The following is a 23322-nucleotide window of genomic DNA, read 5'->3' as shown; positions in this document are numbered from 1 at the left end:
TTTTTATTAATTTGTAGAAACTTCCAGAGAAATGCAGCTGTATTTCCAGCCTCCAAAGCCCTACAATATGTCACTTAGGTCTTCACGTACATACAGCTCTCAGAAAGGCTTTTCTGCAGAGTAAAAGGGAGTTGCAGGTGGAACGACTGCTGGAAATCAGCTTACAAAATCAACAGTTTCTAATACCTGTGTTTGCCTCCAGTTAATACCATTAGTCATGTTCTCAATTCATGACTGAAATGCACCCAGATACTATGGAAATGAGCATAAGAGCCAATTGGAATATTCTAAATAAAACCTGATCCCCTAAATGACGACGTATCTGAATAATTTGGGATGCAACCAGCAAGAAAAGTTTCGGTGAGTATCACGTGCCTGGCTCTCCTTTACATCCAAGCCTGTTCCTATACTGTGTGATAGTATAAAAAAGACTTAATGTAAGCATTTAAATATAGCCCATTTCTATTCAAAGAACCCTTTGTCTTGCTGGAGTTTATGAGACTCAGACACAATTAAACCACCTATGTGAGCAAAGTTACTCAAATGTGGAAATGTATGCAGGATCAGGTCTTTCCAGATGACATTTCACGCCAACCTTTACTGCTGATCTGGCACCAGAAAAGTGGAAGTGATGCTTTTAGAAGCAATTCTCTGTAGAGACACATTACTGACATTGCTTAAAAACCCTCTCACCTTGATTTGAAAGCTTTTTCACTATTTTATGGCTGTGGTGACTGTTTCTAACACTGGCTTCTTTATGATTAGTGTGTGTTTATAATTTTTGCGTTTTCTTTTGGATTCTATTTTTATCTTAAACAGCAAATCGCTGCTTCATTGGGCCAACGATTTTCTTTCTACGACTGATGGTAAAAAACACTGGCCAGCACTGGGAATTAAGAGAAGTTTGAAATCTGTTGCTTCTAACATTAAAAACACATATTTGAAAAAGTTCTTTTCTGATTTCTATGCTGGCAAGAGCTCCTATGACTTACAGAGTACAAGGATGGCTCTGGCTCAAGGCAAGGTGAAAAAGGTAATAGAAAACATTTAAGCAGATCTAGACGCCTGTATGCATCCACACAAAGAAAACAAGCCAGACCTGCACAAATGTTGCTTGGAAGAGGGCAAAGGGATTTAAAAAATAAAGTCCCAGTATGCGCAAAACCAAGGGAGGAATAACTACCTGAATCACAAAACAGAGTATCTAACCTCAAAGATGCTAATTCAGGTCCTGAGGGATCTAATCAACCTCTTTGTTGAAGTAAAGATAAAACTTTTTGACAGCAAATGCTTTCTGATAAAATGGAATTTTCAATTACCCTCTGAAACATCTGGTCTGCGCTGCCATTTCCCAGGAAAAGCACTACCACGCTCTGCAGTGTTGGAAAACATTTCACACTGAGATTTCCCCACGTTGCTGGGAGGAACAGGTGTCGGGAGCTGCAAACCCGACGGCAAAGCTCCGGCGGCTGCCAGCACCACCCACTGCTGTCCACAAAGGTGATGTCAGCCGTGGGTCTCCTGCCCAGCACCACCTCCTTGCTGGAAATCAAGGCATCCTCCAGTGCCGGGCTTTGGGTCAAGGTTACACCAGGATGCGGAGAAACTCCACACCACATTGCGGTGAAATGGGCCAAAATACAAAGGGGGACCCAAGGATTTACCCCCATCCTCCAGCAGACTTCTCCAGCCAACCCAAAACGTCGCCGAGATACAACAGCCACTCAAAACCCTCCCTTTCTCCAACAAATCCATTTGGAAGTTCAGCTGAGGACACCATTAGGAAAGGAGTGCATATAAACTTCTAGCAGTGCTTAACACCTCCACAAATAAACAAATAATTAAGCAGCGAGGCAATCGCAAAAGGTGGAGCGGTGCCGGTGCCCGCCTTCCTCAGCGTCCCATTTGGTATCAATTAGCAGGGGAAGGAAAACAATTCTGGGCGATAATGAACTCCAAATTGGGTACATATTAAAGCAATTACAGCCATCTTTTCAACTGATGAATTTATAATCAATAATTAAGATCCTGAGGTAAAGAGGGACTGGGCAGAAGTCCTACTCCCAAAATAAGTGATGTGGCTGAGCTCCAGGCAGTATTTCTGATGACCTGCTGCTACCCACTAAAGCTCGACACCCTCCATGCTATGGTTTGCCATTTCTCTGGAAATCTAGGTCATTTCCAAAGGAAAAGAAAGGGCTCCTGCCAGCAGGACTGGCAGCTAGTGTCACTCCCACCCAAAAGCAGCACCAGGGCAGAGAAGGGGTAGAGGGCCTGGAGGCTACCTGAGCATCTGCGGTAGGTCCCTGGGGCTCCCATGGCCACGTACTCACCACCGGTGCTGGGCTCACTGAAGAACACTGAAGGAGCTTGGACCCATCCATGCCTACCCCATGCCTACCTCTTTCTGCAGAAAATCCAGCATCTGAGTAGGCAACGGCTGGCCAGACAGGTCCCAGTGCCACCACAGAGGGGTTGCCCTCTACCCCTGAGCTGCAAGGATTTCTGCCAACCAGCGTCTTGCTTCAGCAGACCCAGGATTACCCACCAAGCAGATAAAGATGCCCAAATTACCTGGACAAAGTCTGATAGCTGGCCACTCACAAAGCACTCATGGTGTCACAAGGCGAGGTCCAAGCCCAGCAGAGCCTGGCCACCGGGGCACCTCGCCGGGCCCCCAGGCAGGAGATAATTAGCACTAATGAGCGAACTCTGATGACTCTCCCACCCCATTTCTCTGGGATTATATCAGATGTGGTTTGGGCAGGGATAGCGAGCAAAGGCAAAGCAGGGGGACGTGAGCCACCAGGCTGCTGTTTGGCCACAGACCACGTGCTCAGGGCAGTGGGCCGCGCTCTGGTCCTGCGCATCCTTGGCATTGAACTTGTGTTTCTTCCCTGCCCTGCTACTCTGACCCAAAATCGGGTAAAAATTACCATGCTAAAACCATCGCTTTAATCATGCAGGAACCGCTGTTATCACCATCATCTCAGCATCTTGATTTTCCTGATTATTTTCTGCAGTCCCTGCTTGACAAATCAGCTCAGAAAATGTTCTCTTTAACCTTTTTTTCAGCTTCTATGACAGTAACTGCTAACCCCCCTGCCTGCGCTGCTCCTCTCATTGCTCCACAAACATCCTGACAACCTCGCAGGCGAGTCCCCACTGCTCCTCCGCACAAGACGGCACGAGTCCTGCAGGATGGGAGCTGGCCCCCCAGCACACCTGCCTACAGGTCCAGCTGCATGGCAACGCAATGCTGGCGTACCAGTTTCCTCCCAGAAACAAACCAGAGCCAAAAGCACCAAGCCCCTAGCCATCGCAGCACTGGGAGGCAGACATACAGGTTGCTTTTGGAAGTCGCCTTCTGGCAATACTCCTGATTTTGGGGGAGTCTTTTACGTGCAATGAGGAGTTCATGTTACAACAGATTGGACCATATTATTTCCATCTGAATCCTTCAACAAGCTCTGCCTCCAACTCATCCTCTTTAACTTATTTGCATTGTTATCTGGTGCACAACAGAGCCAGCATGAAGACTTATCAGAAATGTAATCTCTGTAAAACCCTATCTGCAGTCCATTGAGATTGGTTTTTTTGCTGAAGAAATGTGACAAAAAATTAACAGATGTTGCTCAGACCATTCAACGGGATGGGAATCAATTATGAACATTTTTGCTCCTACAGTCATCCCTTACTGCAAACGCATCTTAGGAAACCCTCTCCTGATCGAAATGAAAAAGCATTTCTTTGTAATAGAAGAATAATAAATGATAGCTATCAGCCTGCATTCTCTGACACGGCACTGGTCCGCAGAGAATTAAACTGCCACTGTACAGTTATATAAATGTTTAATTTTTTTCATCTTTGGCCACAGTAGGGTTGTCTGGAAATACATTATCGCTGCGGATGCCATCCCTCTCCAATTAGTGTGGCTGGCAGCGTGGAATGGGTAGGTGACCTCCACGTTCCCCTCCTCGTGGAGTCTTACAGGGTTAACTACGGCCATTTAACAGACTCTATCGAGAATTAATACAGCGATCAGCTCCTCTCCAGCAAAAAAAAACCAACAATCGGTGGCGCAGATGGCAAGAACTCTCTCTCCCCCATTTGACTCTTTTATGACAGCAAAACAAAGGCTTTTAATGATGTTTACCATGAATTGAATTAAACAGCTGAAGACCAGTTCATAATCACAGCATTTTGTTTTCATATCCTTAAGTCTTTTAGCAGTGGGGCTTCCAGTTGAGCCTCAGCTACAGCTTATCTCAAGATATAGCCAAGCGCCCCGAGGCTCCCCTGCGCCAGAGCACCAAACCGCATTCAGGCTTCTTAATTGAAAAAGACAGGATGTTTGCATAGGATCTTCGCATCCGTCAGACATTAAAAGCTACATTCATGCCCAAGTACAAACGACGGCCTGGGCTCAGCTGAACTGCTCTGACTTCTTTCCTCCAGCTAATACCAGCCTGGCTCCTGCAGGACTTCATCCCTGCGCGTGGGGATGTGTAAGAGCTGAAAGCCCACCGCCTATCTGGGGAAAAGATGCAAACCCTCACCCACCAGCCCGAGCTAATCCCTCGTGGGATGCCCGGCTGATTGCCCACACGCTCTGCTGACCTTTCGGAAAAGTTGCCCAGACGGCGCCCACACATGAGCTCCGGAGATGGCGAGCAGGGCGCGCAGGGAAAGGCGCACCAAGTGCCGGCAGGGACCAGCCCTGGGCACGGCACCGGTAATTCCTGCCCTAATCCCAACGCCGCCACTCGCTCGCTGTCAGGCGGGTGCTCATGGCCTTGGGTTTTCTGCCTGTGAAACAGAGGATAATCCCAAATGCTCACTTACCTGACAGGCGCGGCGTGAATATTAATTTATATCTACCCAGCACCCTGATGATGTACAGCATTATCCCCTGCAAGCGCTACGCATCCCTGCTGTGCACCCACTGAGGCAGCACCAGAGCCACCGACAGGGCGTGTGGGGGCTGGGCGGGTGGTGGGCAGCCCCCAGGGCACATAGCAGTGGCTCACCTTGCTCAGGGCCCTGAGAACCCATGGAGGGGACGCTGGTGTTCAGCACGTCGTTGACGGCCGTGTCGCAGTAGAGGCCCCGCTGCACATCGTGCTCGCTGTCCGTCTGGTCACTCTCCTCATGGCCGCTGTCCTTCAGACTGTTCCCCTCCAAGTCCTTGAACGTGGAGCTGCTGGGGGAGACACAGTCGTGACTTATTGGGTGGGACAAGGTGGCCCCCACTGCCCCATGGCGTACAGGGAGACCTGCGGTGGTGGCACTGCTGCCACCACTCAGCCTCGCACCCTGCAGGGACAGGGAAGTCCCCTGCCATCCCGGCACCCAGCAGCAGGGCTGGAGCTGCTCCCCACACACACAGAGCTGGTGCAGGGAGGTAGGGGGGGACACCCCCTGCTCAGCACCCTGAAACACAGCATCCAGCCTGTCCCGCCTGGCAGGCTGCCTCTGCCCATGGGGATGGTGTCAGTCATCTGCTCTGGGTAGTATGGAAGCTGAGAGTGAAGCAGGATTGGAAAACAAAATTTAAAATATATACACTGAATGAGCCGTTCCTATAACTCGGCTCCCTTAAGTCGTATTACCACATATTGAAGTTACACAGGATCTAAACCCCAATTTTTTAGGTTATAGGCCAAATCCTGGTTGTTTAAAGTTTGAAAACTAAGGTCTTCCCAGAAACAGGAATTCATTTTCATGATGACAATGCCATTCTTATTTTTAAAAATAACCCGGCAATGCTGCATCCAAGTTCTCACAGCCTTAAGGAGATCCGACACACAGTTGAACTCCTTGACATCCCCTGCAAGCACAGCCACTGCCGGCTAGACCTGAGCTGCTCCCAACTTCCCCCAAGGGCCAAGCAGCTTCATCACCCCACAGCTGCTAGGCTGGAGGGATGGAAGAGTTTCATTTCTGGCTGCATTTGGGATCCTCCTGCTGCTCGCCACCATCCTGCAAGGGGTGATGCCCCAGGACACCCAGCAGCAAGTCACAGGGACATCTTGAGATGTGCCTTCCCCAGGTGGTACAGCCATCAGTGTCCCTGGGCAACCCACCCTGCGCCTCCTTCCACACCCAGCCTTGGCATGGGAAATCTGCATCCATCGGGGGGATCCACCTGCACCCACTGCCCCAAAATTTCTTGCTGGCTGATTTGGTATGAAACACCGGTGGGTGATGCGGCCTGTGCTTCAAAGCCCCAAAGAGCTGGAGATTTTCATTACTTTGAAAAACCCTTTTGCGTCTCCACGGAAACCAAGCAGACCACCTACCATCTGATGCTTTGCAAAAGCACACAAGGGGGTAGCTCTGAAATACATATAAACTGGTAAACCTTCAAACATTACCTTTTAAACAAAGATGTCCCTGTTGAAGCCACTGACTTTGATTCCAGGTGACATCAAAGAATTTTAAGTTAAGAAAGCACTACAAATCTACAATTCATTTGTGTGTGCATAGATGAGCGAGAGAGGCAGGCAGACAACACAGGAAAAGTACAAATAGATTAATTAAAGTGCTGGATTTGAGGAGATTCACTCACCAAAGATAGAAGAGCTACAACGTCTTCATAAAGGCAAAGGATGAAAATGATGCCACAGTATGTTACAGAAAATATTTTTTGTTCTTAGATGTCTGCACAGTGTTCCCAGCACCCATTGTACTAAAGGTACAAGACAAAGGTAGAAAGCGAGGGGAAACACTGTCCTACATGGAGCTGCTGTTCATAATGCGCAGGCAACCCGTGTTACAATGCATTTATCTCCCCTGCAGTGAACCAGACCGTAATGCAGCAGCCACACGACATGTTTCCACGGCTGACACTTCTCTAAAGGATGGGCAGGTCTCAGGGAATCGGCAGCAGCAGCATTTCCCAAACAATACAGCCCCGGAGTAAGCCCTGCTGCAGCAGGCGGGCGGGCTGCTTGCCTTTATCTTAGGTGTGAACGAGGAAAGATTAATAGATTGGGGTTTTTTCAGTATGGCTGAAGACTCTCCGGCGAGGGGCAGCATGACGCAGGCAAGCCGTCGTCTCTCACAATCGCATTAGCATCATTAAACACCACGAGCCACGCAGGCAAATACACCTGTCCTTCCCTAGCTGAACCCAAGCTGCTTAAACAATGTGCTCACAGCTCCCTTACTCCTTGTATTTTTAAGATGTAAATAAATGGGATCTCAGCCAGGCAGATAATTGGATATTTTTACTGCTCAGATCAGATCTCAGCAGTTCAGGGCCGGCTCCTGCTCTCCGTTACACCCCTGCTGCCGTGAAGGCTTCTGCAGAGCACCCTGGCACAACCCCACCGGGCACCGGCACGGACCCAGCTCGCTCGCCGCACACCTCGGCCGGTCCCTGGGGAGGAGAGGGGAGGTGGGCAAAGAGCTGCCGGCCACCTCCTGCGCCCGCATCCTGCGCGGGGAGACGGCCCTCCAGCCCTGCGCGGCGGCCTCCTGACAGGTATTGATTGTGCTGTGTCAGTGCCTTTCCGTGCCTTGGCAATAGCCGGGGAGGCAGAGCCGAGCCTGCCCCACAGGGGGATGCTCACCTCTCGTTTAGCACAGCCCAGCGGGGTTCAGCCAGATAACCCCAGCGTTAACCTCCCGGAGACATTTCTTTGCCACCACTAAGCTCTGAGGATACCACTATTTATGTAAAGAGTTAAATTCCCCCAAGGGTAATTGCCAGGTTGCAACTGAACCGATATTTTCCTTTTTACCCATGGAAGAAAAAAGCCTCGCAAAGTGCTGTTTTGCCTCGGCATTCAACCTAAAACAGTGAGCGCATATCCAACCCAATTATCTGCCCCCAAACGAGAATTTTTTTTTTCTTTTCCCCCGCCTCACATGGCAGGGAGATCTCACCATCCAGATCTATCATTTTATTCCTGTGCATTCAAATAGAATAAACTCTATGAATTTGAAAGTTGTCAGGGTAACAGCACTCCACCTAACTCACTGCAACTTCCCAGCGCGAAGGAGGAAAAGAAAAGAAAAAAACCCTTCCTTTATTGCAAACCAAGAGCAATGGGACGTAATAGGAAGTAAATACTGTTTTTAAAATCAAATGATTACTCTGGAAACGTTTTGCATATTAAAAAAAGCAAGTCGTATATAACACAGTAAGGAAGAACATTAAATAATCAGGATTTGGCTGGGCAAACCCAAGTGCTTTCAAGCAAGCCTACGTACCTTTTTATTAAATGAGCTCTGCTGTTCACGTAGTTGGAATCAAAGGAGTAGTTTTCAGTCTGGAAGGAGGAAAAGAAAAGGGAGATGGTTACAAGTCTGATTTCCCCATGACTGGGAACGGCCAGGTTTGAACCCCACATAAGGGAAGGAGCATCCCGGCTCGGGACAGACCCCAGCAAGCGGGACGGAGCCAGACGTGGAAGATTCCAGTCCCTGTCGGTCTCGCCACCAGCTTTCACCAAAAAAAAACCAAGGCTGGCTGGTGACCACAGAACAATTTGCAGAGAAGAAACAATGTGACTACGCTCTGTTACAAAACTAATTGCTTTTAATTCCCTGATGGACTCGGTTCTGTGTGTGTCAATTTGACTGAAAGTTCAAAAGGTATTTTTCTTATTAGTGTATAATTAACACGTTAAAATATTTATTGCATAGATATGTAAATGCCAGCAAGGTAATCCCCTGCTGGAGAATTTAATGTGGGCACTTTTCTTTGTTTTACATCATTTCATTTGCAGAGACAGTGGGCTCTGTTATTAATAAAAAAACAAACAATGGGCAACACGCTTAAAAGTTGGAGGGGAGTAAAAGCAGGGGAGAAAAGCCAATGGATTTGTCATTTGCAAGCAAAACCCACTAACTTACTCCACACTTGACACACTAACTTTTAACCTGATTACACAGCCCCGGATTTCTGGTGCTCGCAGCAGGTAAGCAACCGACAAAAGCAACCAAAAAGTAGAGAAGAGAGCAAGGTGTTAGCACTCTGGAGGCCACAGTTGGAGCCACAGGGTGGGATGTGGTGGGTGCTGCGTGGTACAGTATGGTGGGAGATGCACGGTGGGACATGATGGGAGCTGAATGGTGGGATGCAGTGGCTGTTGCAGGGTGGGATGTGTGGGAGCTACGAGGTGGGATGAGGTGGGAGATGCATGGTGAGTCACAACAGAAGCCATGTCAGGGACACGGTGGGATCTGCATGGCCAGGCCAGGATCCTCCCTGGGCTTCAGGGACCCATGAGGAGGCAGGTCAGGCACCCCAGTCCATCTGTCCCTCTACCCAAAGTCTGCCCAGATCTGCAGGGATCCCACCTGGGCTCCCACCAGCATCACTCCTGGGCTGGGGGACATTCTTTGCCCCTGCCAGACACCCCTGGCAGAGTTAGGGGTCGACCCTGTTCTGTCCCGCTTCCTCTGGGCTGGCAGCAGCATCCTCCTGGGACAGAAGCAGGGACAGTCACCTGTCCCAGCAGCCTGTCCTGGTTCCTCCTCACCCTGGCCCCATGGCCACTCTCCTTCCCAAAGTGCCAATTTGGGATACTATGGCCTGTTTTTATGGCAATTATGAACATGGCAAAAATAAATGCATGCATCTTTAATGTCCCAATAAATAAAGGAAAGCAGAGTCTGCTGCTAACGTAATCACAATGGCAGGATGCAGGGAGCAGGGCTGCTGCAGCAGAGCCGAATGTGAAATCCAATCGTACCCCAGCAGAGGTTACACTGCTCTGCCAAGATAATAAAGCAAAGGCGGCGTTGGTTAAATGTGACCTTTTCTCAAATACAGCACAATGTCTAATTTACCAAACAGGAACCTCCCAGAGAGAAACATGCAAGGAGCTGCGAGCCGGGGGAGTTGGCCCAGCACTCAGCACAGCTCAGTTATTACTTTCACATAGTAATTACTGCTGGAGAGTCACGCAGGAGATTTACTGCACAAACTACTGGTCCCTGCAGTTCCTGCATCCTCAGTCCTGCTGGACGACTTTGATGGTTAGAGCTCAGGAGTAAATGGACACATGTATTTTTAAACTTTGTGATGCCCAAGGCTTTAAACACTGCAGAAAACACTGGTCCTGTGTTTATCCATCAATCCTGGCGCTGCCATGCCATGGGGATTGATGCCACCCCACAGCATCCCCCTCCAGCAGCCCCACGGAAGATCCCAGCCCTGCAAAGGGGCTCTGGGGGCAGCCAAGCAATGGAGCGCAGGAGGGACAGGAACCAGTTTTAGAGCAATTCCTGCCCAGCAGGGAGCCCTGTCCACCACACTGCACTGGTGCAGTTGGCAATGGCTCCAGCAAGCCTGGAGCCTCAGCTGGCCCTGTCCCCACACCCCCAGCCCCACTGCCATGCCAAGCAGCAGTGTGAGACCCCCTGTACCCACCACTACTCTCTGATAAGATGTGCGCTTCATCCCTATGGGCTCATCTCAGCCCTGGGAAAACCAGGAGAGGAATGGGTGGCTGAGAGGACCCAGAGGGCAAATTGCAATATATGCAGGTACAACACAGAGCTTTAAAATGCTCAGAGCACTGTCGCTGCACCGCCCAGGCTTCAGGGGCCAAGGGATACCCAGGGCTATCCGCAGGGAATGCTCGACCAGTGCTGCCGAAACACCACCACAGGCTGAGGAAACACCGCATGTGTTGCCATCACATGTGCCGCAGCCCAGATACAGACACTAAATCCCCCTCTGACCAACATCACTGGGAGCTTTGCTGTTGATTTCTGACCAAAAAAGACGACCAAATCCTGGCTGAACTGAAACCATTCACTGACAAGCAAACTCCCATCACATCTGATGGACTGAGGTAACACCCTTCCCATGCAGACTCCCTGGTCCACGTGTCCCCCCTGCTCAGGATGCTCCACGTCACTAATGCAAGCAAGCGGGTTCCCGTGGGGTCAGTCACAGCATCCGTTCCCAAGCTTCGAATCCCCCATGCCACCAAAAGCAGCACGACTAATGCTAATTACTTCCAGATTTCGGACAAAACAAGGAGAGACATGGCCAGAAGGATGGGAAATCTGCTTCCCTGGGACGAGGGTTTGCACCCTTGGCAAGAGCTGCCTGCCCTGCCTGTACTGGCACATTCCCGCCCGTGCATCAGGCAGCCCAGCAGTTTACGAGACCTCTCCTCAGCCATGGGATTATCCATCAAGGTTATCTAGATGCAGGCTAGGGGATCAAAACAGAAAAATAAAAAAGAAATGAGATTTTTCATGGAGAAGGGCTGCTTTATGGTTGCATTATTCAATCGAAGTTCACTTGATCTAATTCTAGTTCATCCTGCAAAGTGCAATTACTCACAAACAGAGGCAAAACAACAGCGAAGGAGAGTATCTCCAGCATGTCAACATTTTAATTGGGAAAGGAACCGCTCCCTCTCTTAATGAGGCCCGAAGAACAAAGTTGAAGTACAAAAAAAAGAGGGAAAAGGTAAGGCTGGCTGGCACCGATGAAAGTGCGCTCTTCATAAAGTGCATCATCAAGAGGCCAGCCCTCATCTTCTTCATTATTTTGGCAAAAGCAGATCGCTGCTTTCTCACTGATCAGCTTTGCTCCTCCAGAAATCAAAGGGAAGCCCAGCCTCCAGCCCAGCCTCCCCTTTCCATGTCCAGAGCTGGGTATGGCAAGGACCTCCCAAACAGCACTGTCAGTTCTGATCTCCTGCTCATCATAACACAAATAAAAGATGCTCGCACTTGTCAGGATCAGACCCTCAGCCTCTGTGCTACAAATACACAATAAATTCAAGACACTGGGAAGCGCTGAATAACACCTAGCATAACATCTGTGGTCTCAGCCTTTATTTCTCTTGGAGGAAAGAAACCCTGCTGTCCTCCAGGCTTGGGATTTGCTTTCCAGATGCAGGAGTGTTGGTGTCAATGCCATCAAAGAGAGAGGCCTGGCTCAGCACGCAGCTTACCAGTGCCTAATTTGAAAAATGCTTTTAACTGCTGCCTTAGCAACACAAATATAAATATAACAACAGACACACTCAGAATCGAGCAATCAGCAGGGAAATTTTAAACTTCCCCCCCCCCCCAGTGGTTGCTTTTAGTTGAGGACTGCCAATTCCATTAAATTAAAAAAAAAAAAAAAAAGACGTACAAACATCAGGACAACTCTTCTTGACCCGGACATCGGGAGGTGACTTCCCTGTTAGGAAAAGGTCTGGCAGCAACAGAGCACTGCTCTAACGACTGCTCACTCTCTGCCTTAGAAACAGAAATAAACCTCAGAGGATGCAAAGGTGGTTTAAGAGGAATTAATGCAAGTGCCAGCAGAAAGGTCAGCAGGCTGCAGCAACTCCAGGCACGACCACCGCTGTGGACTGATGGAAAAATAGAGGATTCTGGCTGGAGTTGGTCCCCAGGGCTGGGGGGACATGTCCCGGGCTGTGCCAGGCGGCTTGGATCAGCGCACCCATGTCCCTGCCAGCCTGCCTGCCTCAGGGTGGATGCCCAGGATTGGGCTTTTTCTCACTCTTCCCTCTTTTCAGCTATTTCCAATGTTGGTTTTTTCAAACCAAAGTCTGTGGAGGTGAAAATCCAGCTTTCCCTGCTGTGTCTGGATCCAGACTCTCGGTGGAGGATTTGGCTCCTTGGTCCACACATCAGGCCCCCGGCAAAGTCTGTGGTTGTTTGAAGCTGGACCCATCTCTCCTGACCCGAAGTGACAGGTATCCATCCCTCTGCCAGCCTCCGCCTTGGAAGATAACTCCAAAGCATCCCAGTGTGAGGTTTTTTGCCCTTCTTCTCACTTCAGGGTGAAAACATTTCTATCTTTCTACAAATTATTGTAAACCTGCTGCAACCTCCTGCCAAAGCATGTAGGGACCCTTCACAAAATCAGCTTCATAAAAATGACACATTTAGCACCACTTTTTCAGGGTTATCCCTTGAGCCTTTTTTTTTTCCCCTACGTGCCTTGTTAATAAAGCTTGCATGTCACCCTTTATTATTAAAAAACAAAGCGGACCTTTCTCCAAGGCTGCAATGTGCATCTCTCCTTTTGGGTTTCAGAAAATGCTCTCGAAACATGCAATGGCTCCTCATCCTCTGAATCAAGCTGCTCATCTTCACCAGGAGCACCGGTCTGACCTTTCCTTCGTGCTGCAGGCATCACTGGGGACCACAGAAATGGCAAATCATTCCCAAAAATCCACTGGGTCTCCCCGGTGGGAAGGGCAGAGCTTGTAAGACCACTTCTCCTGGTCCTCCTGTATCCTCAGTCCTGTCCTCCATGGGCCACTCAATCACAGGCTCCAGCATCTGCAATAAAACTGTTGCTGCCTGTTAGGAGATCTCACCAGTACTTAATTCTTATGGTTTGAACTATATTGTGGGTGATATAGAATTCATGCAAATTAAATAAAAACACTACAGCTGCACGGGGGAGACAGGGAAAATTTCAAAGTAGAGACCAGGTCAAATGAAGTATGCATCAGCAGTGAGGGAAATATCATTTAGCAAGCTGCTTATTTACCTCATGGGAAATAAATAAGCAGCCTGAGACTCCTTCCTGACGGGAGCAGGCACTGTACAAATCCCCACTGAACACCAAAACCTAGCCCCGCGGCCCTGAGAAGAAGAGTCCAGGCTCATCGTGATGCTCTCACACCCAGCAACGCAGCTGGTCTCTCTCCCCACACCAGCAGGAGACTCATCAGATGCAGCTCGGGGCTGGGACCAGATCTCAAGGGACATCAGGAGAGGTTTTCCCCCATCGTGTATGATGCCACATAATTAGCCCCTGCACTACTGGCTACTGATGAGGACACTGCTGCCTCAGAGCATCGGTCAAAGCCCAGGAGCAGTGGCTGCAGACCAGCCTGGATGTGCACTGTGGTGCCTGACCCACGCCTCCTTCCCTGCGCTCACCACCAGCTCCACTCAGGCGCTGCCAGCATCAGCAACATCTGCAATAGTGGGCGAGGGTCCTGAGCACTGCGGCTGCAGCCTGGGAAGACGTAGCAGAAAACAGACCCATATTTCCCAGCTCCTCACTCTCCAGCACTGGCAGGACCTGGCATGGTGGGTATCAGAGATGTGAGAGCAGCACCAGCCCCAGGCTCTGGGGTAAACATCCATGCAAACTCTACCCAAGCAGCTACTGGCGCTTCCACCATGCAGGAAAGTCAGCAAACGCTGAGGACATGGTGGGGCAAGCGATGCCTGTGTCACCCCATGGAGCCCATCACCCTCCCCTCCGACAGCCAAGCCGTGCTGTGGCTCAGGGACCCCCATGGCGTCAGGGACTTTGGAAAGGACCCAGCTGACCACCGGTCCCCTTCTGCAGCTCCAGCCTGCTCCACGGGCACCGGAGCACATGCCAGGGGAGAGGGGCTGAGGGATGCACCTCCGCTGTGTCAACAGCTCCAGGCAAGACAGAAAGTAGAAGTGAAGCAATTCGGCTCTTATTGAGCACCAGTTAAGAGCCAGTCACCTGGAGGAGCTGGAAAGGTTAAAAGGATCTGACCTCTGGCATCTCCCTTTGCAGCCATCTCCCAGCTCCCTGCTAAAGCCTGTAATACAGGAGATTGCAAACTGTAAACTAGCAATATAGTGTCTCTGAAAAAGTAAGTGCATTTAGCATCTGATATTGATGTTTTATAATTAGATGTAATACAGCAGATCATTTTCCTGCCCTTGATCAATGAAACCAGGGTCGGGTTTGGGGTTGGGTTTTTTTGCAGACACTGATTGCTGCCTAAACCAAATGGAGCAGTGCCTCGCTTGGTTCAGCAGGAACGAGCAGAGACGAGGATGTGCAAACACAGCATCCATTTAGATTTACTATCCCCGAAATATAAACAGAATATTTATTTCTGACCTTTTAAGCACTAATTCCAAATTTAATAAGGTACAATGAACATTCCTCAGAGCCGGACTCCATGGCTGCTTAACACCACCGACCCTCTAATTACTACTGTAGCTTAAATAAAGGGCATTTGGTTCTGATGGACATTATTAAACACCGAAGGAACTGAGTCCAGCCTCCATTTTCTCTGGATGAAATAAAAAGCATTGCAGAGAAATCACTGGGAGAGTTCATCCTTTAGCATCACCCCGTTCATCAGAATGAGCAGAAGTATCAAACCAGACTGTATTACGGCGCTGGCATGCCCACTAATCCACACTGAACTCCTGTCCCCTCCCCAAATAAATACAGGCTTTGTCATTTTTTATCTGAAAATGGATCAGAAGCAGGAGGAAGGGAGCTGCTGTGATGTGATTTTGAAAAAGGGTACAGGATTAGAAACCCAGATTGAATCCCAAGAGAAGCAACACACAATGAAGCCATAATTACACTCCTGAAAGCCACAAATAGTGTCACCCGGTTGAATTTGTCAACATATCAGAAATCTACAGTATGGTTATGAAGGGCAAAAATGCAACAATAAAAAACCTGCCTCACATTCAAATGGCACCTATAACCCAAAACCTCTTTGGTGACTGTGACACAGAGGTTCCTCCAGCAGCACCACCAGGGCAGGCACCTGCTCGGCACCATCCCCACAAAACTGATCGAAAAGCAAAATACTGACCCAAAAGGGGAGCATGCTTTCTAGAGGAGAGCATACAGATACCCTCCCTGCACGTGAGCAGCCAGGAGGCTGGCAATGCCCCAGCAGCTGGCCAGTGCCCCCGAGACTGGGACTGGAGGGATTTGGGAGCAGCAGGAGCAATGCCTCCCTCCCATGTGCCCACCCAAGGGCACAGGGACGAGGTCACCAGCCCCCCTGGGGCACAGCCTTCTGCACGGTGGTGCTGCCTCAATACACCCAGGAAAATTCCCTGCAGAGATATAATAACTAATAAACCTAATAAAAGGGTTTTTTCCCATCACCTGTGCCTGGGACTTTCAGATATGTAATGGATCCATGCATGCAGCTTCCAGTGTGGACTACACCCCTCCCTAAGTAGTGCGAGAAACAATCTGGATCTAATCAGCAGCCCCAGGGTAATGGGGCATGACTTACAGATTTGTTAAAAAACCTTTCAGAACTGTCCTTTCCCTGCCTCCTGCCATTAGGAATGAAAACAAATATAACAGAGGAACCTTTTTTTAAATGTTCCCATCTCTAGGGCTAAATAAAACTCCTTGTCATTCACCTTCTGGAGCGGCAGGTCAGACTGATGCATTTTGTAGGGAACAGGAGAAATCACAGATTTGTCACTGCAAAAAAAAAAAAAAAAAAAAAAAAAAAAAGAAAAAAAAAAGAAAGGAAAAAAAAGAAAAACCAAAAATCATTGCAGCTGAGTTAAAAATAGCAAAGGCGTGAGATGCTGCTGCCAGCTCGGCACATCGGAGTGACGGGATGCTCGGGCAGCCGCCACGCCGGCTGCATCCCTGAACGCACACAAGCCCCAGGGCAGGTGGGGGGCACACCACAACGGTGCCGGGTGCCAAAACAGAGCCAGGCTCAGCTGCTGCCCCACCGCCGAGGGGCACCTTGCTCTGCTTCTGCATCCCAGAGGAGACGGAGACACCCCCAAGGCTCCCTGGGGCGGTGGGCGAGGGGGCTGGCAGCTGCAGCCAGACCATTTCCCCGCTCAGTGGCTTAGCAGACACAAGTTTGGCCAGGGGTACCGAAACCGGTGCAGCGGCGGGCGGCAGCCCCGGGGGCAGCCAGGGAGGGCAGGATGGGCGCATGGGGACTTCGGCCCTGCCCCATGTCTCAGCGCAAGCCCCGTTTCTTCTGATTTTGGGGCAAGCAGCGAGCGCTTCCCGTATCCCCTACACACCCCACAGGTGTTTGCATCCTACAGCTTCACCAAGGCCTGATCTGGTCCCATGTGCACCCCCGGCACATGGCCATGTGCACCCACACCCGGCTCTGGAGTGCAAGCTCCACACCAGCAGCTCCTGCCTGGCTCCGGCAAAAATTCCCCAGCACTGCTGGATAATAAAACTGAGGCGAACACTGCCCCGTGTGCTCATCATGCTGTCATTTACATTGTTTATCTGTAATTGCACGGAAAGGCTTGCAATCAGGATAGCCTTGCCAGCACCCGCTCTAAGCCTCAAGGGGATTTTGCTCACAATGAAATTATTTATCAAAACCATTTTCTCCGATTTTAATTTTTTTCCCAACTTGGGCAGGAAAATGCAGCTCTCCAGCCCACAAAATTACCCTGCAGCCAGGGGAGTGACTGGGACCCTGAGCAGGACTGGCCCTCCCGGCGCTGCCATCGCCACCCACGGCACCACGCACACAGCCCGGCGGGGAGGTGGGATGCGAAGGGCACGGCACAGCTCAGCCCGGCTCCACTCCCCCCAAAACCTGCTGTCCCCCAAAAGGTGTCACACTGGCTCCAGCAGCCTTGGGGACACGCCAGCACCCGTCCAAAGAGCCCTTCCTCCCCCCTGAGCCATGCTGCCAGCTCGGAGGCACCAGGAAACTGAGGAATTTAGCCCAACAGGAGCCTGTTTTCTCCCAGAATAAACTGTAGGGAAATAAATGATAATAAAGCACCCGCTGGGTTAGGGGATCTCTGCTCCCGCAGTCACTGGATGCCCCTCTCCTCCCCACACTGCCCCCCCCCCCCAGCCCGACAGCCACCCCACACTATTAACAGCCTGGTAAAAACAGCCTGTTGGTTATTACAAAGATGCCAAAACCTTACTACTTCTTGTTCCTTCCAGTTAATGTACCATAGCCGAGGATGAATTGCTATTACAACGAACTAAAAATAAAAATGTTTCAGAGGCCATAATTGGCTTGTCTTGTTGGGCTTTTTAAGGAGCCAAAGTACCAGTTCCAGGCTATTAGCCCTAAGGTTGTAGGAGAATGGTATAAAATATTTCTTCATTAAAACCCTACCTTCTCCACAGAGGTGTTTTTCTTTAGGGCTTTCTTCCCCCTTTCCTTTTTTTTTTTTTTTTTTTTTTTATTCTTGCTTTTTTAAAAGACTTGTGTTATCAAATAAGCTTTAGTTAAAAGAGGACTTCGGAAGCCCAGAGGTGATATAAATAGACAGGGCTCGGTGCAGCTGGAGAACCAGCCAGAGCCTTCACTCATCTATTCAGGTCACTTTCCTACAAAACTTACGTAATATTCCTCAGTCACATCTGTAATGTTGGACCGTTCTTAATAATCAGCACCAAATCTTGCAGTCCTCGGGAAGACGGTGCTCTGTGCCGGCAAGCACCCAGCCCACCGGCACAGGATGGGGACCGCCACCACCGCAGGCTGCAGACCCTCTACCAGGCGGCCAGGGGTGCCCCAGCTGCTCCCTGGAGGGGGTACAGCAGAGGTTTTTTTTCCCTTTTGAGGCCCTTCGGTGCTACTTGGTTCCTAGGAACCTTAGTTACCACCATTACTCAATATCGGCAACAAACCCAAGAAAACCGGAACCATTTATTCAGCAAAACCCTTCTTTCAAAAGAAGCAGATGCTCTGCTGAGCAAGGACTCGGCAGCTCGGCACCAGCCATCCTGATGAGGATGGTGACGATGCACCAGCAAAACAACAATTCTTTATGGTCACAACTTTAAAATTAGCTGTAAGTCCTGCCGCTTGCAGAGCCCGCTCCGACCGACGGCAGCACCTTGGGGCTGCCCTCACCACTCACACGGAGCCGGGCATGGCAAAGAGCTCTGACAACGGCTTAGAGCGGCGTGCCATTGAAATAAATAATAATAATATTGATAAGGATGGTGACCAGTCTCTAGATAACACTGCACAACCAGGGAAACTCAGCAGAAGAATTACAACAGAGCCTTTTACTTTCTGCTTTTGCACAAGAAGGATGACACGTTTCTTTGAAATGACAACCCAACAGTTATTTACTACTTTGATTTTGTGATTTGAAGGTTGCTGTTAGAAGAAGACTATTTCTGTTAGGTACAATTGCTATTTTTTGATAGTGTCTAGGCAATACCTTGTTAAAAAGGGCAAAACAACAGTTATTAATTACCCTAATTAACCCAATTCATAAGACACATTTGTGTGGCTGTCATGACAACTGCTTTGACTAACTTGCCAAGAATAGCTTAGCTGTCCATTCAAATAAATCCCTGATAATTACTAGTCTAGTTTACTGGGCTTCTGTGATAATAATAATTAGTGCTACTGTACAAAAGGTCACGCTAAACAGTTTATGAATGATGCATTTTGCATGGTGATTACATGAGTCACGCAGCATCCAGCAAACAGACGCAGCCACGTTTCCAACGTGGCAAGAGGCGATTAGATGGGAGCCTGTGGCTGCTCTGCCTTCAGACAGCACGGCGGGCCGAGAGGGAGAAGTCATTAAGGTCAGAGAAATAACCAAGGAGAAGCTGGGTGAAGCTGGGACAGCCACCGACCTGCCTCCTCAACAGTCAGGGTGTCCTTTCGTCCATCTGTCCACCCAGCCACCACAAGCCAGGAGGTGGTACCCTACTTCTAATGAAGGCGGTGGTAGAGACACCAAAAAGCTTCCAAGCCTGCCCTGTCGCATGGTGGTATCTCACCTCGCCACCTCATTCCCCACCCCCGGCAATGACAGATAACCATGGGTCACCCCTCTGGTTTTGACATACTTCCTCATTAGTAGGTTTCAGGATCAACCACAAACGTGGGGTCAGGTCACCAGGAGCATCACGAGTCAGGGCTGAGCAGCCTCAGCCCTCTCAGTCTCCATCTCTGCTGGAAGAACTCCTCCAACCTGTGGTTTGGGTCTCCCCATGACCACTCGCAGCTCCAGCAGACCCTGTGGGTGCTGGCTGTCCTGCGGGCAGCAGGCACTGCTCAGCCCAGCATCACTGCTCCTGCGGCTGCTGCAGGCGCCAGGAGAAAGGCTGCCTCCCCCCGTGGAGGGGGCTATGCTTTCATACACCTTCACCGCAGGAAATCCTGGGCCGTCAAATGCCATTTTTCCTTTGCTGAGGTTTGTAGGTGGAAACTGATCCGTGGGATTCCCTCTGGCTGCACCTATACAGAGGCAAGAGGGGACAGGACCGCAATGCGCCAATGCTGCAAAATCCTGCAAAAGCCCAGGGCAGGCAGGGCAGCAGGGCAGGGACGGAGGCAGCACACTCACATTTAATACAGAGGACAGCTGCCAGCTCCATGGAAATCTATGAAATCACCCCATTTAAAATAAATTCTGATTAAATACCACATATGGTCCTTATTGTCTGTCCCTTGTTACCTATCACAAGAGGCATCTGCATGTAAACAGGGTCTTAATCTGCAAATATTTGTCTGCTACAGAACTCTCCTCCCTCACCCCCACCTGAACTTGCAATTATTCTTATTGATTGACTTTAAGAGAGCACCATGCACATGCCTCGAGCTGCCACGCGCCGAGCAAACAAGGGAACAACACCAGGCTCCGCTGTAATCATTACCGGGGCGAGCAATTGCCCTGTCACACATGGCAGGTTATGGCTTCAGACTGGAGGCAGCAAGGCCAGATGAACGCTTAAAACGTCGTTACAGTGTGAAAAGCGAGGATGTAGAAATGACACCTCCTTTCTCAACAAATCTGTTCCCAGAGCATCTCCCAGCTCTGCGGATATTTCATCTCGTTAAGCCTGAAGAGCCAGCATAGCCCTTGGAGCAGGGATGCAGGCTCGCGGCCACTTTGCCTGCCAAAATAAGCTCTGAAGAGGACGTCTTCAATCTGGGGGAAACTGGATTTGAGGTCCCGAGAAGGATTTCAGCACTGGAGCCTGAGCCCAGGCTCGCTTGCGCAACACCCGCAGCCCTGGCTGAAAGCGTGCCTGCTAGAAGACCAGGTGCTGTTATCAGACCAACGAGGGGAAATTAGGGAAACCTGATGCTGAGCAGAACCTTCCCCAGTTTTCCCAAGTGAAGTTTGCAGCTCAGTTCAATATGTTAGTGTCTAATGAAGGTTTCCCCCATACTCTGCAGGGTATAATCATTCTCCTCTTAATGAGCATGTGTTAATGGCATATTAATGCTGACAACAACTAAGTGCAGAGAACAAGAGATGAACATATTCCAAAATTCGTCTCTTTTTTTCTGAACAAAGGAATCCATCGCACGGCTGAGCAAGCCCCAGCCCGGCGGGAGCCCACGGCTCCCACAGCGATGCCGCCGGCTCTGGTCCAAGGGCTCACCACGGGATGCAGAGCCTGGATGGGACCACGGCTTTGGTCTCTTGCTAACCCAACCCCTGCAATTAAACCGATGTACAGGGAAGGATCTCAGCCCAAGCGTGGTACCTCCCCCCAGAGAGGGGACACAGCCACAGTGGGGCTGAACAAGAAAGCAGAACTGCTCGCAAATGTCTGGAAAAGCGTTTCACTGGGCAGACAGGTTCGGATACTGTCTCTAAGCCAACAGCCGTGTGGATTTGATCACTAAATGTCACTGAAGCTGGGCCCCTGCCAGAGCATCCAGATGTGAATCTGAATATGAAAAGTCCAGGAGGGAGCAGGTGATGGGAGACGCAAGCGCAGGCACCGAGCCCCATCCCGGTGCCGCTGTCCCAGCCCATCTGGGTTTGCGTGAACAAGTTTATATAAGCTCGCAGGCACGGAAAAGAACACACACAAAATGGGTGTTTTCCTGTTTTTTCATCTCTGTTTGTGAAGGCAGCTCCCAAAACCCTGACAGCTTCCCACAAGTAGCATCAATCCGCCCCGCGGGTGTGCTGTCCGCTGCCAGGCGCTGCAGGGAGGCGCGGAAGCCTAATACCCTAATTGCCTGACTCCCGTGTGCTCCCACCAGCGCATACACTTAGGTTTCCAGATCGATAATCAATGCTAGAATCAATAACAGGGAATTTAGCTACATTATAAAAACAGTAAAATCAGCCAATACTGAGAAATGACTATTGAGTCCTGTGTTTTCTGTACTCACTTAGTCTAATAATGGTGAATGATATTTTCCAAGTACATTATTCAGCAATAAAACCACCGAATTATTTGATCTCTTTCTAACCTTTATGATTCTAAGCACTCTTTTTGACCCAGATTGAATGAGGCAACATCTGCAGAGCCTTTCACAAAATTGTACTCAGCATGCACTATAGTAGGTCCGCTGCCAAAGATAAATGTTATTATTTTAAAGCCATCATCCTCCTAATAGATGAGCAAACACACTGCATTAGCATAGCCTGCAGAGCTCGAGCACGGGTGAGAAAATGCCAGAGGGTTTTCGCTTAATGGAATTTTACATACCTGACTTAGGATGGGTTAATGCAGTCTACCAACACGGGAATTTTAAAACCTGCCCTGTGGCATACACCTGCCATTACAAAAGATGGTATAATCTGACAAGCTCCAGATCCCCGTGAGAACCACGAAGGATTCACGTCCAGATCTCCAGTGGCCAACAGGGCATCAAGACAAGGACCACAATTGTCTACATGGCCCCACCACGTACAGACCTACGCTATCTACCACAGCCCCACACAATGTATCGGGTGTAAGGAGGAGGAGCGGCTGGGGTTACCCGCAGCGTGCTGAGGGCTTCCATCCGAGGGTGTACAAAGTGCAGTATCTGCGATGCACATCTGTCCACTGCAGCATTAGCACTTGCCGCATGCAAGCCTTCACCAGCCTAACGAGAACTCACCGTAATCCTGTGTTAAACAGGGAGGCACTTCAAGGCTAAGTGCTAATCACTTGTTCAGCTGACGTAAGCCATTACTTCACTCCAAATTTAGACCAGAAACTTGAGGGAGACACTGAAGCAATGATGCTGTGGTCTTTTCTCCAGCAAACCCTCCAACAGGTGCCACAGGCAAGCTCTGCCCCAAAAGGAACAGCGAAATGGGGAGCCATCCACGGCCTCAGTGCCACTTTGCTGAGCCCTGGGTGATGCTCCTCTGGGGACAGCAGGAACTGGGACCACAGGGGACCCCAGGAGACAACACACACTGCAGCCCTGTGAGGGTAGCGCTGCCTGCAGAGCACCCCATTCATCACCAATTCAGAGCATGCTCTAATTTAAATTATAATTACACTTATAAGTACACAGATTACAACTATTTATGCTACAAATAAGACCATCCTGTATTTTAATTAACAGAAAATGATTGGAACTCAACTATAGTCTCTGCTGGGAACAATATCTAATCATTTATTGAAGCAAGGCCATGTGCCCAGCCCCATAGGCAGCCTGGCAGGGAAGGGGGAGCAGGCAGGGCTGGAGGTCCCCCCATCCGAGCCCTCGCATGGGAGCAGGACCAACCATCAGAGGGGGTCACAGGAGAGGTCTCCCAGGAGAGATGGAGGGCTCACGGCTGGTGAGCCTGCAGGCAGAGCCTGTGGATGGAAGCAGGCAGGGGACGAAGGGCAGGCAGGGCTCTGCCCTTCCTGGCTGATGGGAATTTAGGAAAGACCCCAGC

General features: G+C 49.9%; 1 protein-coding gene across 2 annotated transcripts in view; it reads right to left on the bottom strand.

Annotated features, from left to right (window-relative positions):
• PCDH19 (protocadherin 19) overlaps positions 1–23322 on the bottom strand; it is a 59015-nt gene that overhangs the window by 22535 nt on the left and 13158 nt on the right. Inside the window, exons 3-4 of one of the 2 annotated variants that reach the window (XM_037408459.1) lie at positions 8221–8279; positions 5031–5203 (exon numbers count right to left, since the gene is read on the bottom strand). In XM_037408459.1, the coding sequence (XP_037264356.1) occupies positions 5031–5203; positions 8221–8279 (232 nt within the window). The remainder of the gene's footprint in view (positions 1–5030; positions 5204–8220; positions 8280–23322) is intronic. The other variant, XM_037408460.1, reaches the window with a different exon arrangement.

Source organism: Falco rusticolus, chromosome 14 (assembly GCF_015220075.1).
Source record: "Falco rusticolus isolate bFalRus1 chromosome 14, bFalRus1.pri, whole genome shotgun sequence".
Classification (NCBI taxonomy): domain Eukaryota; kingdom Metazoa; phylum Chordata; class Aves; order Falconiformes; family Falconidae; genus Falco; species Falco rusticolus.
The sequence above is the reverse complement of the archived record's forward strand: the minus strand, read 5'-3'. Positions and strand labels throughout refer to the sequence as shown.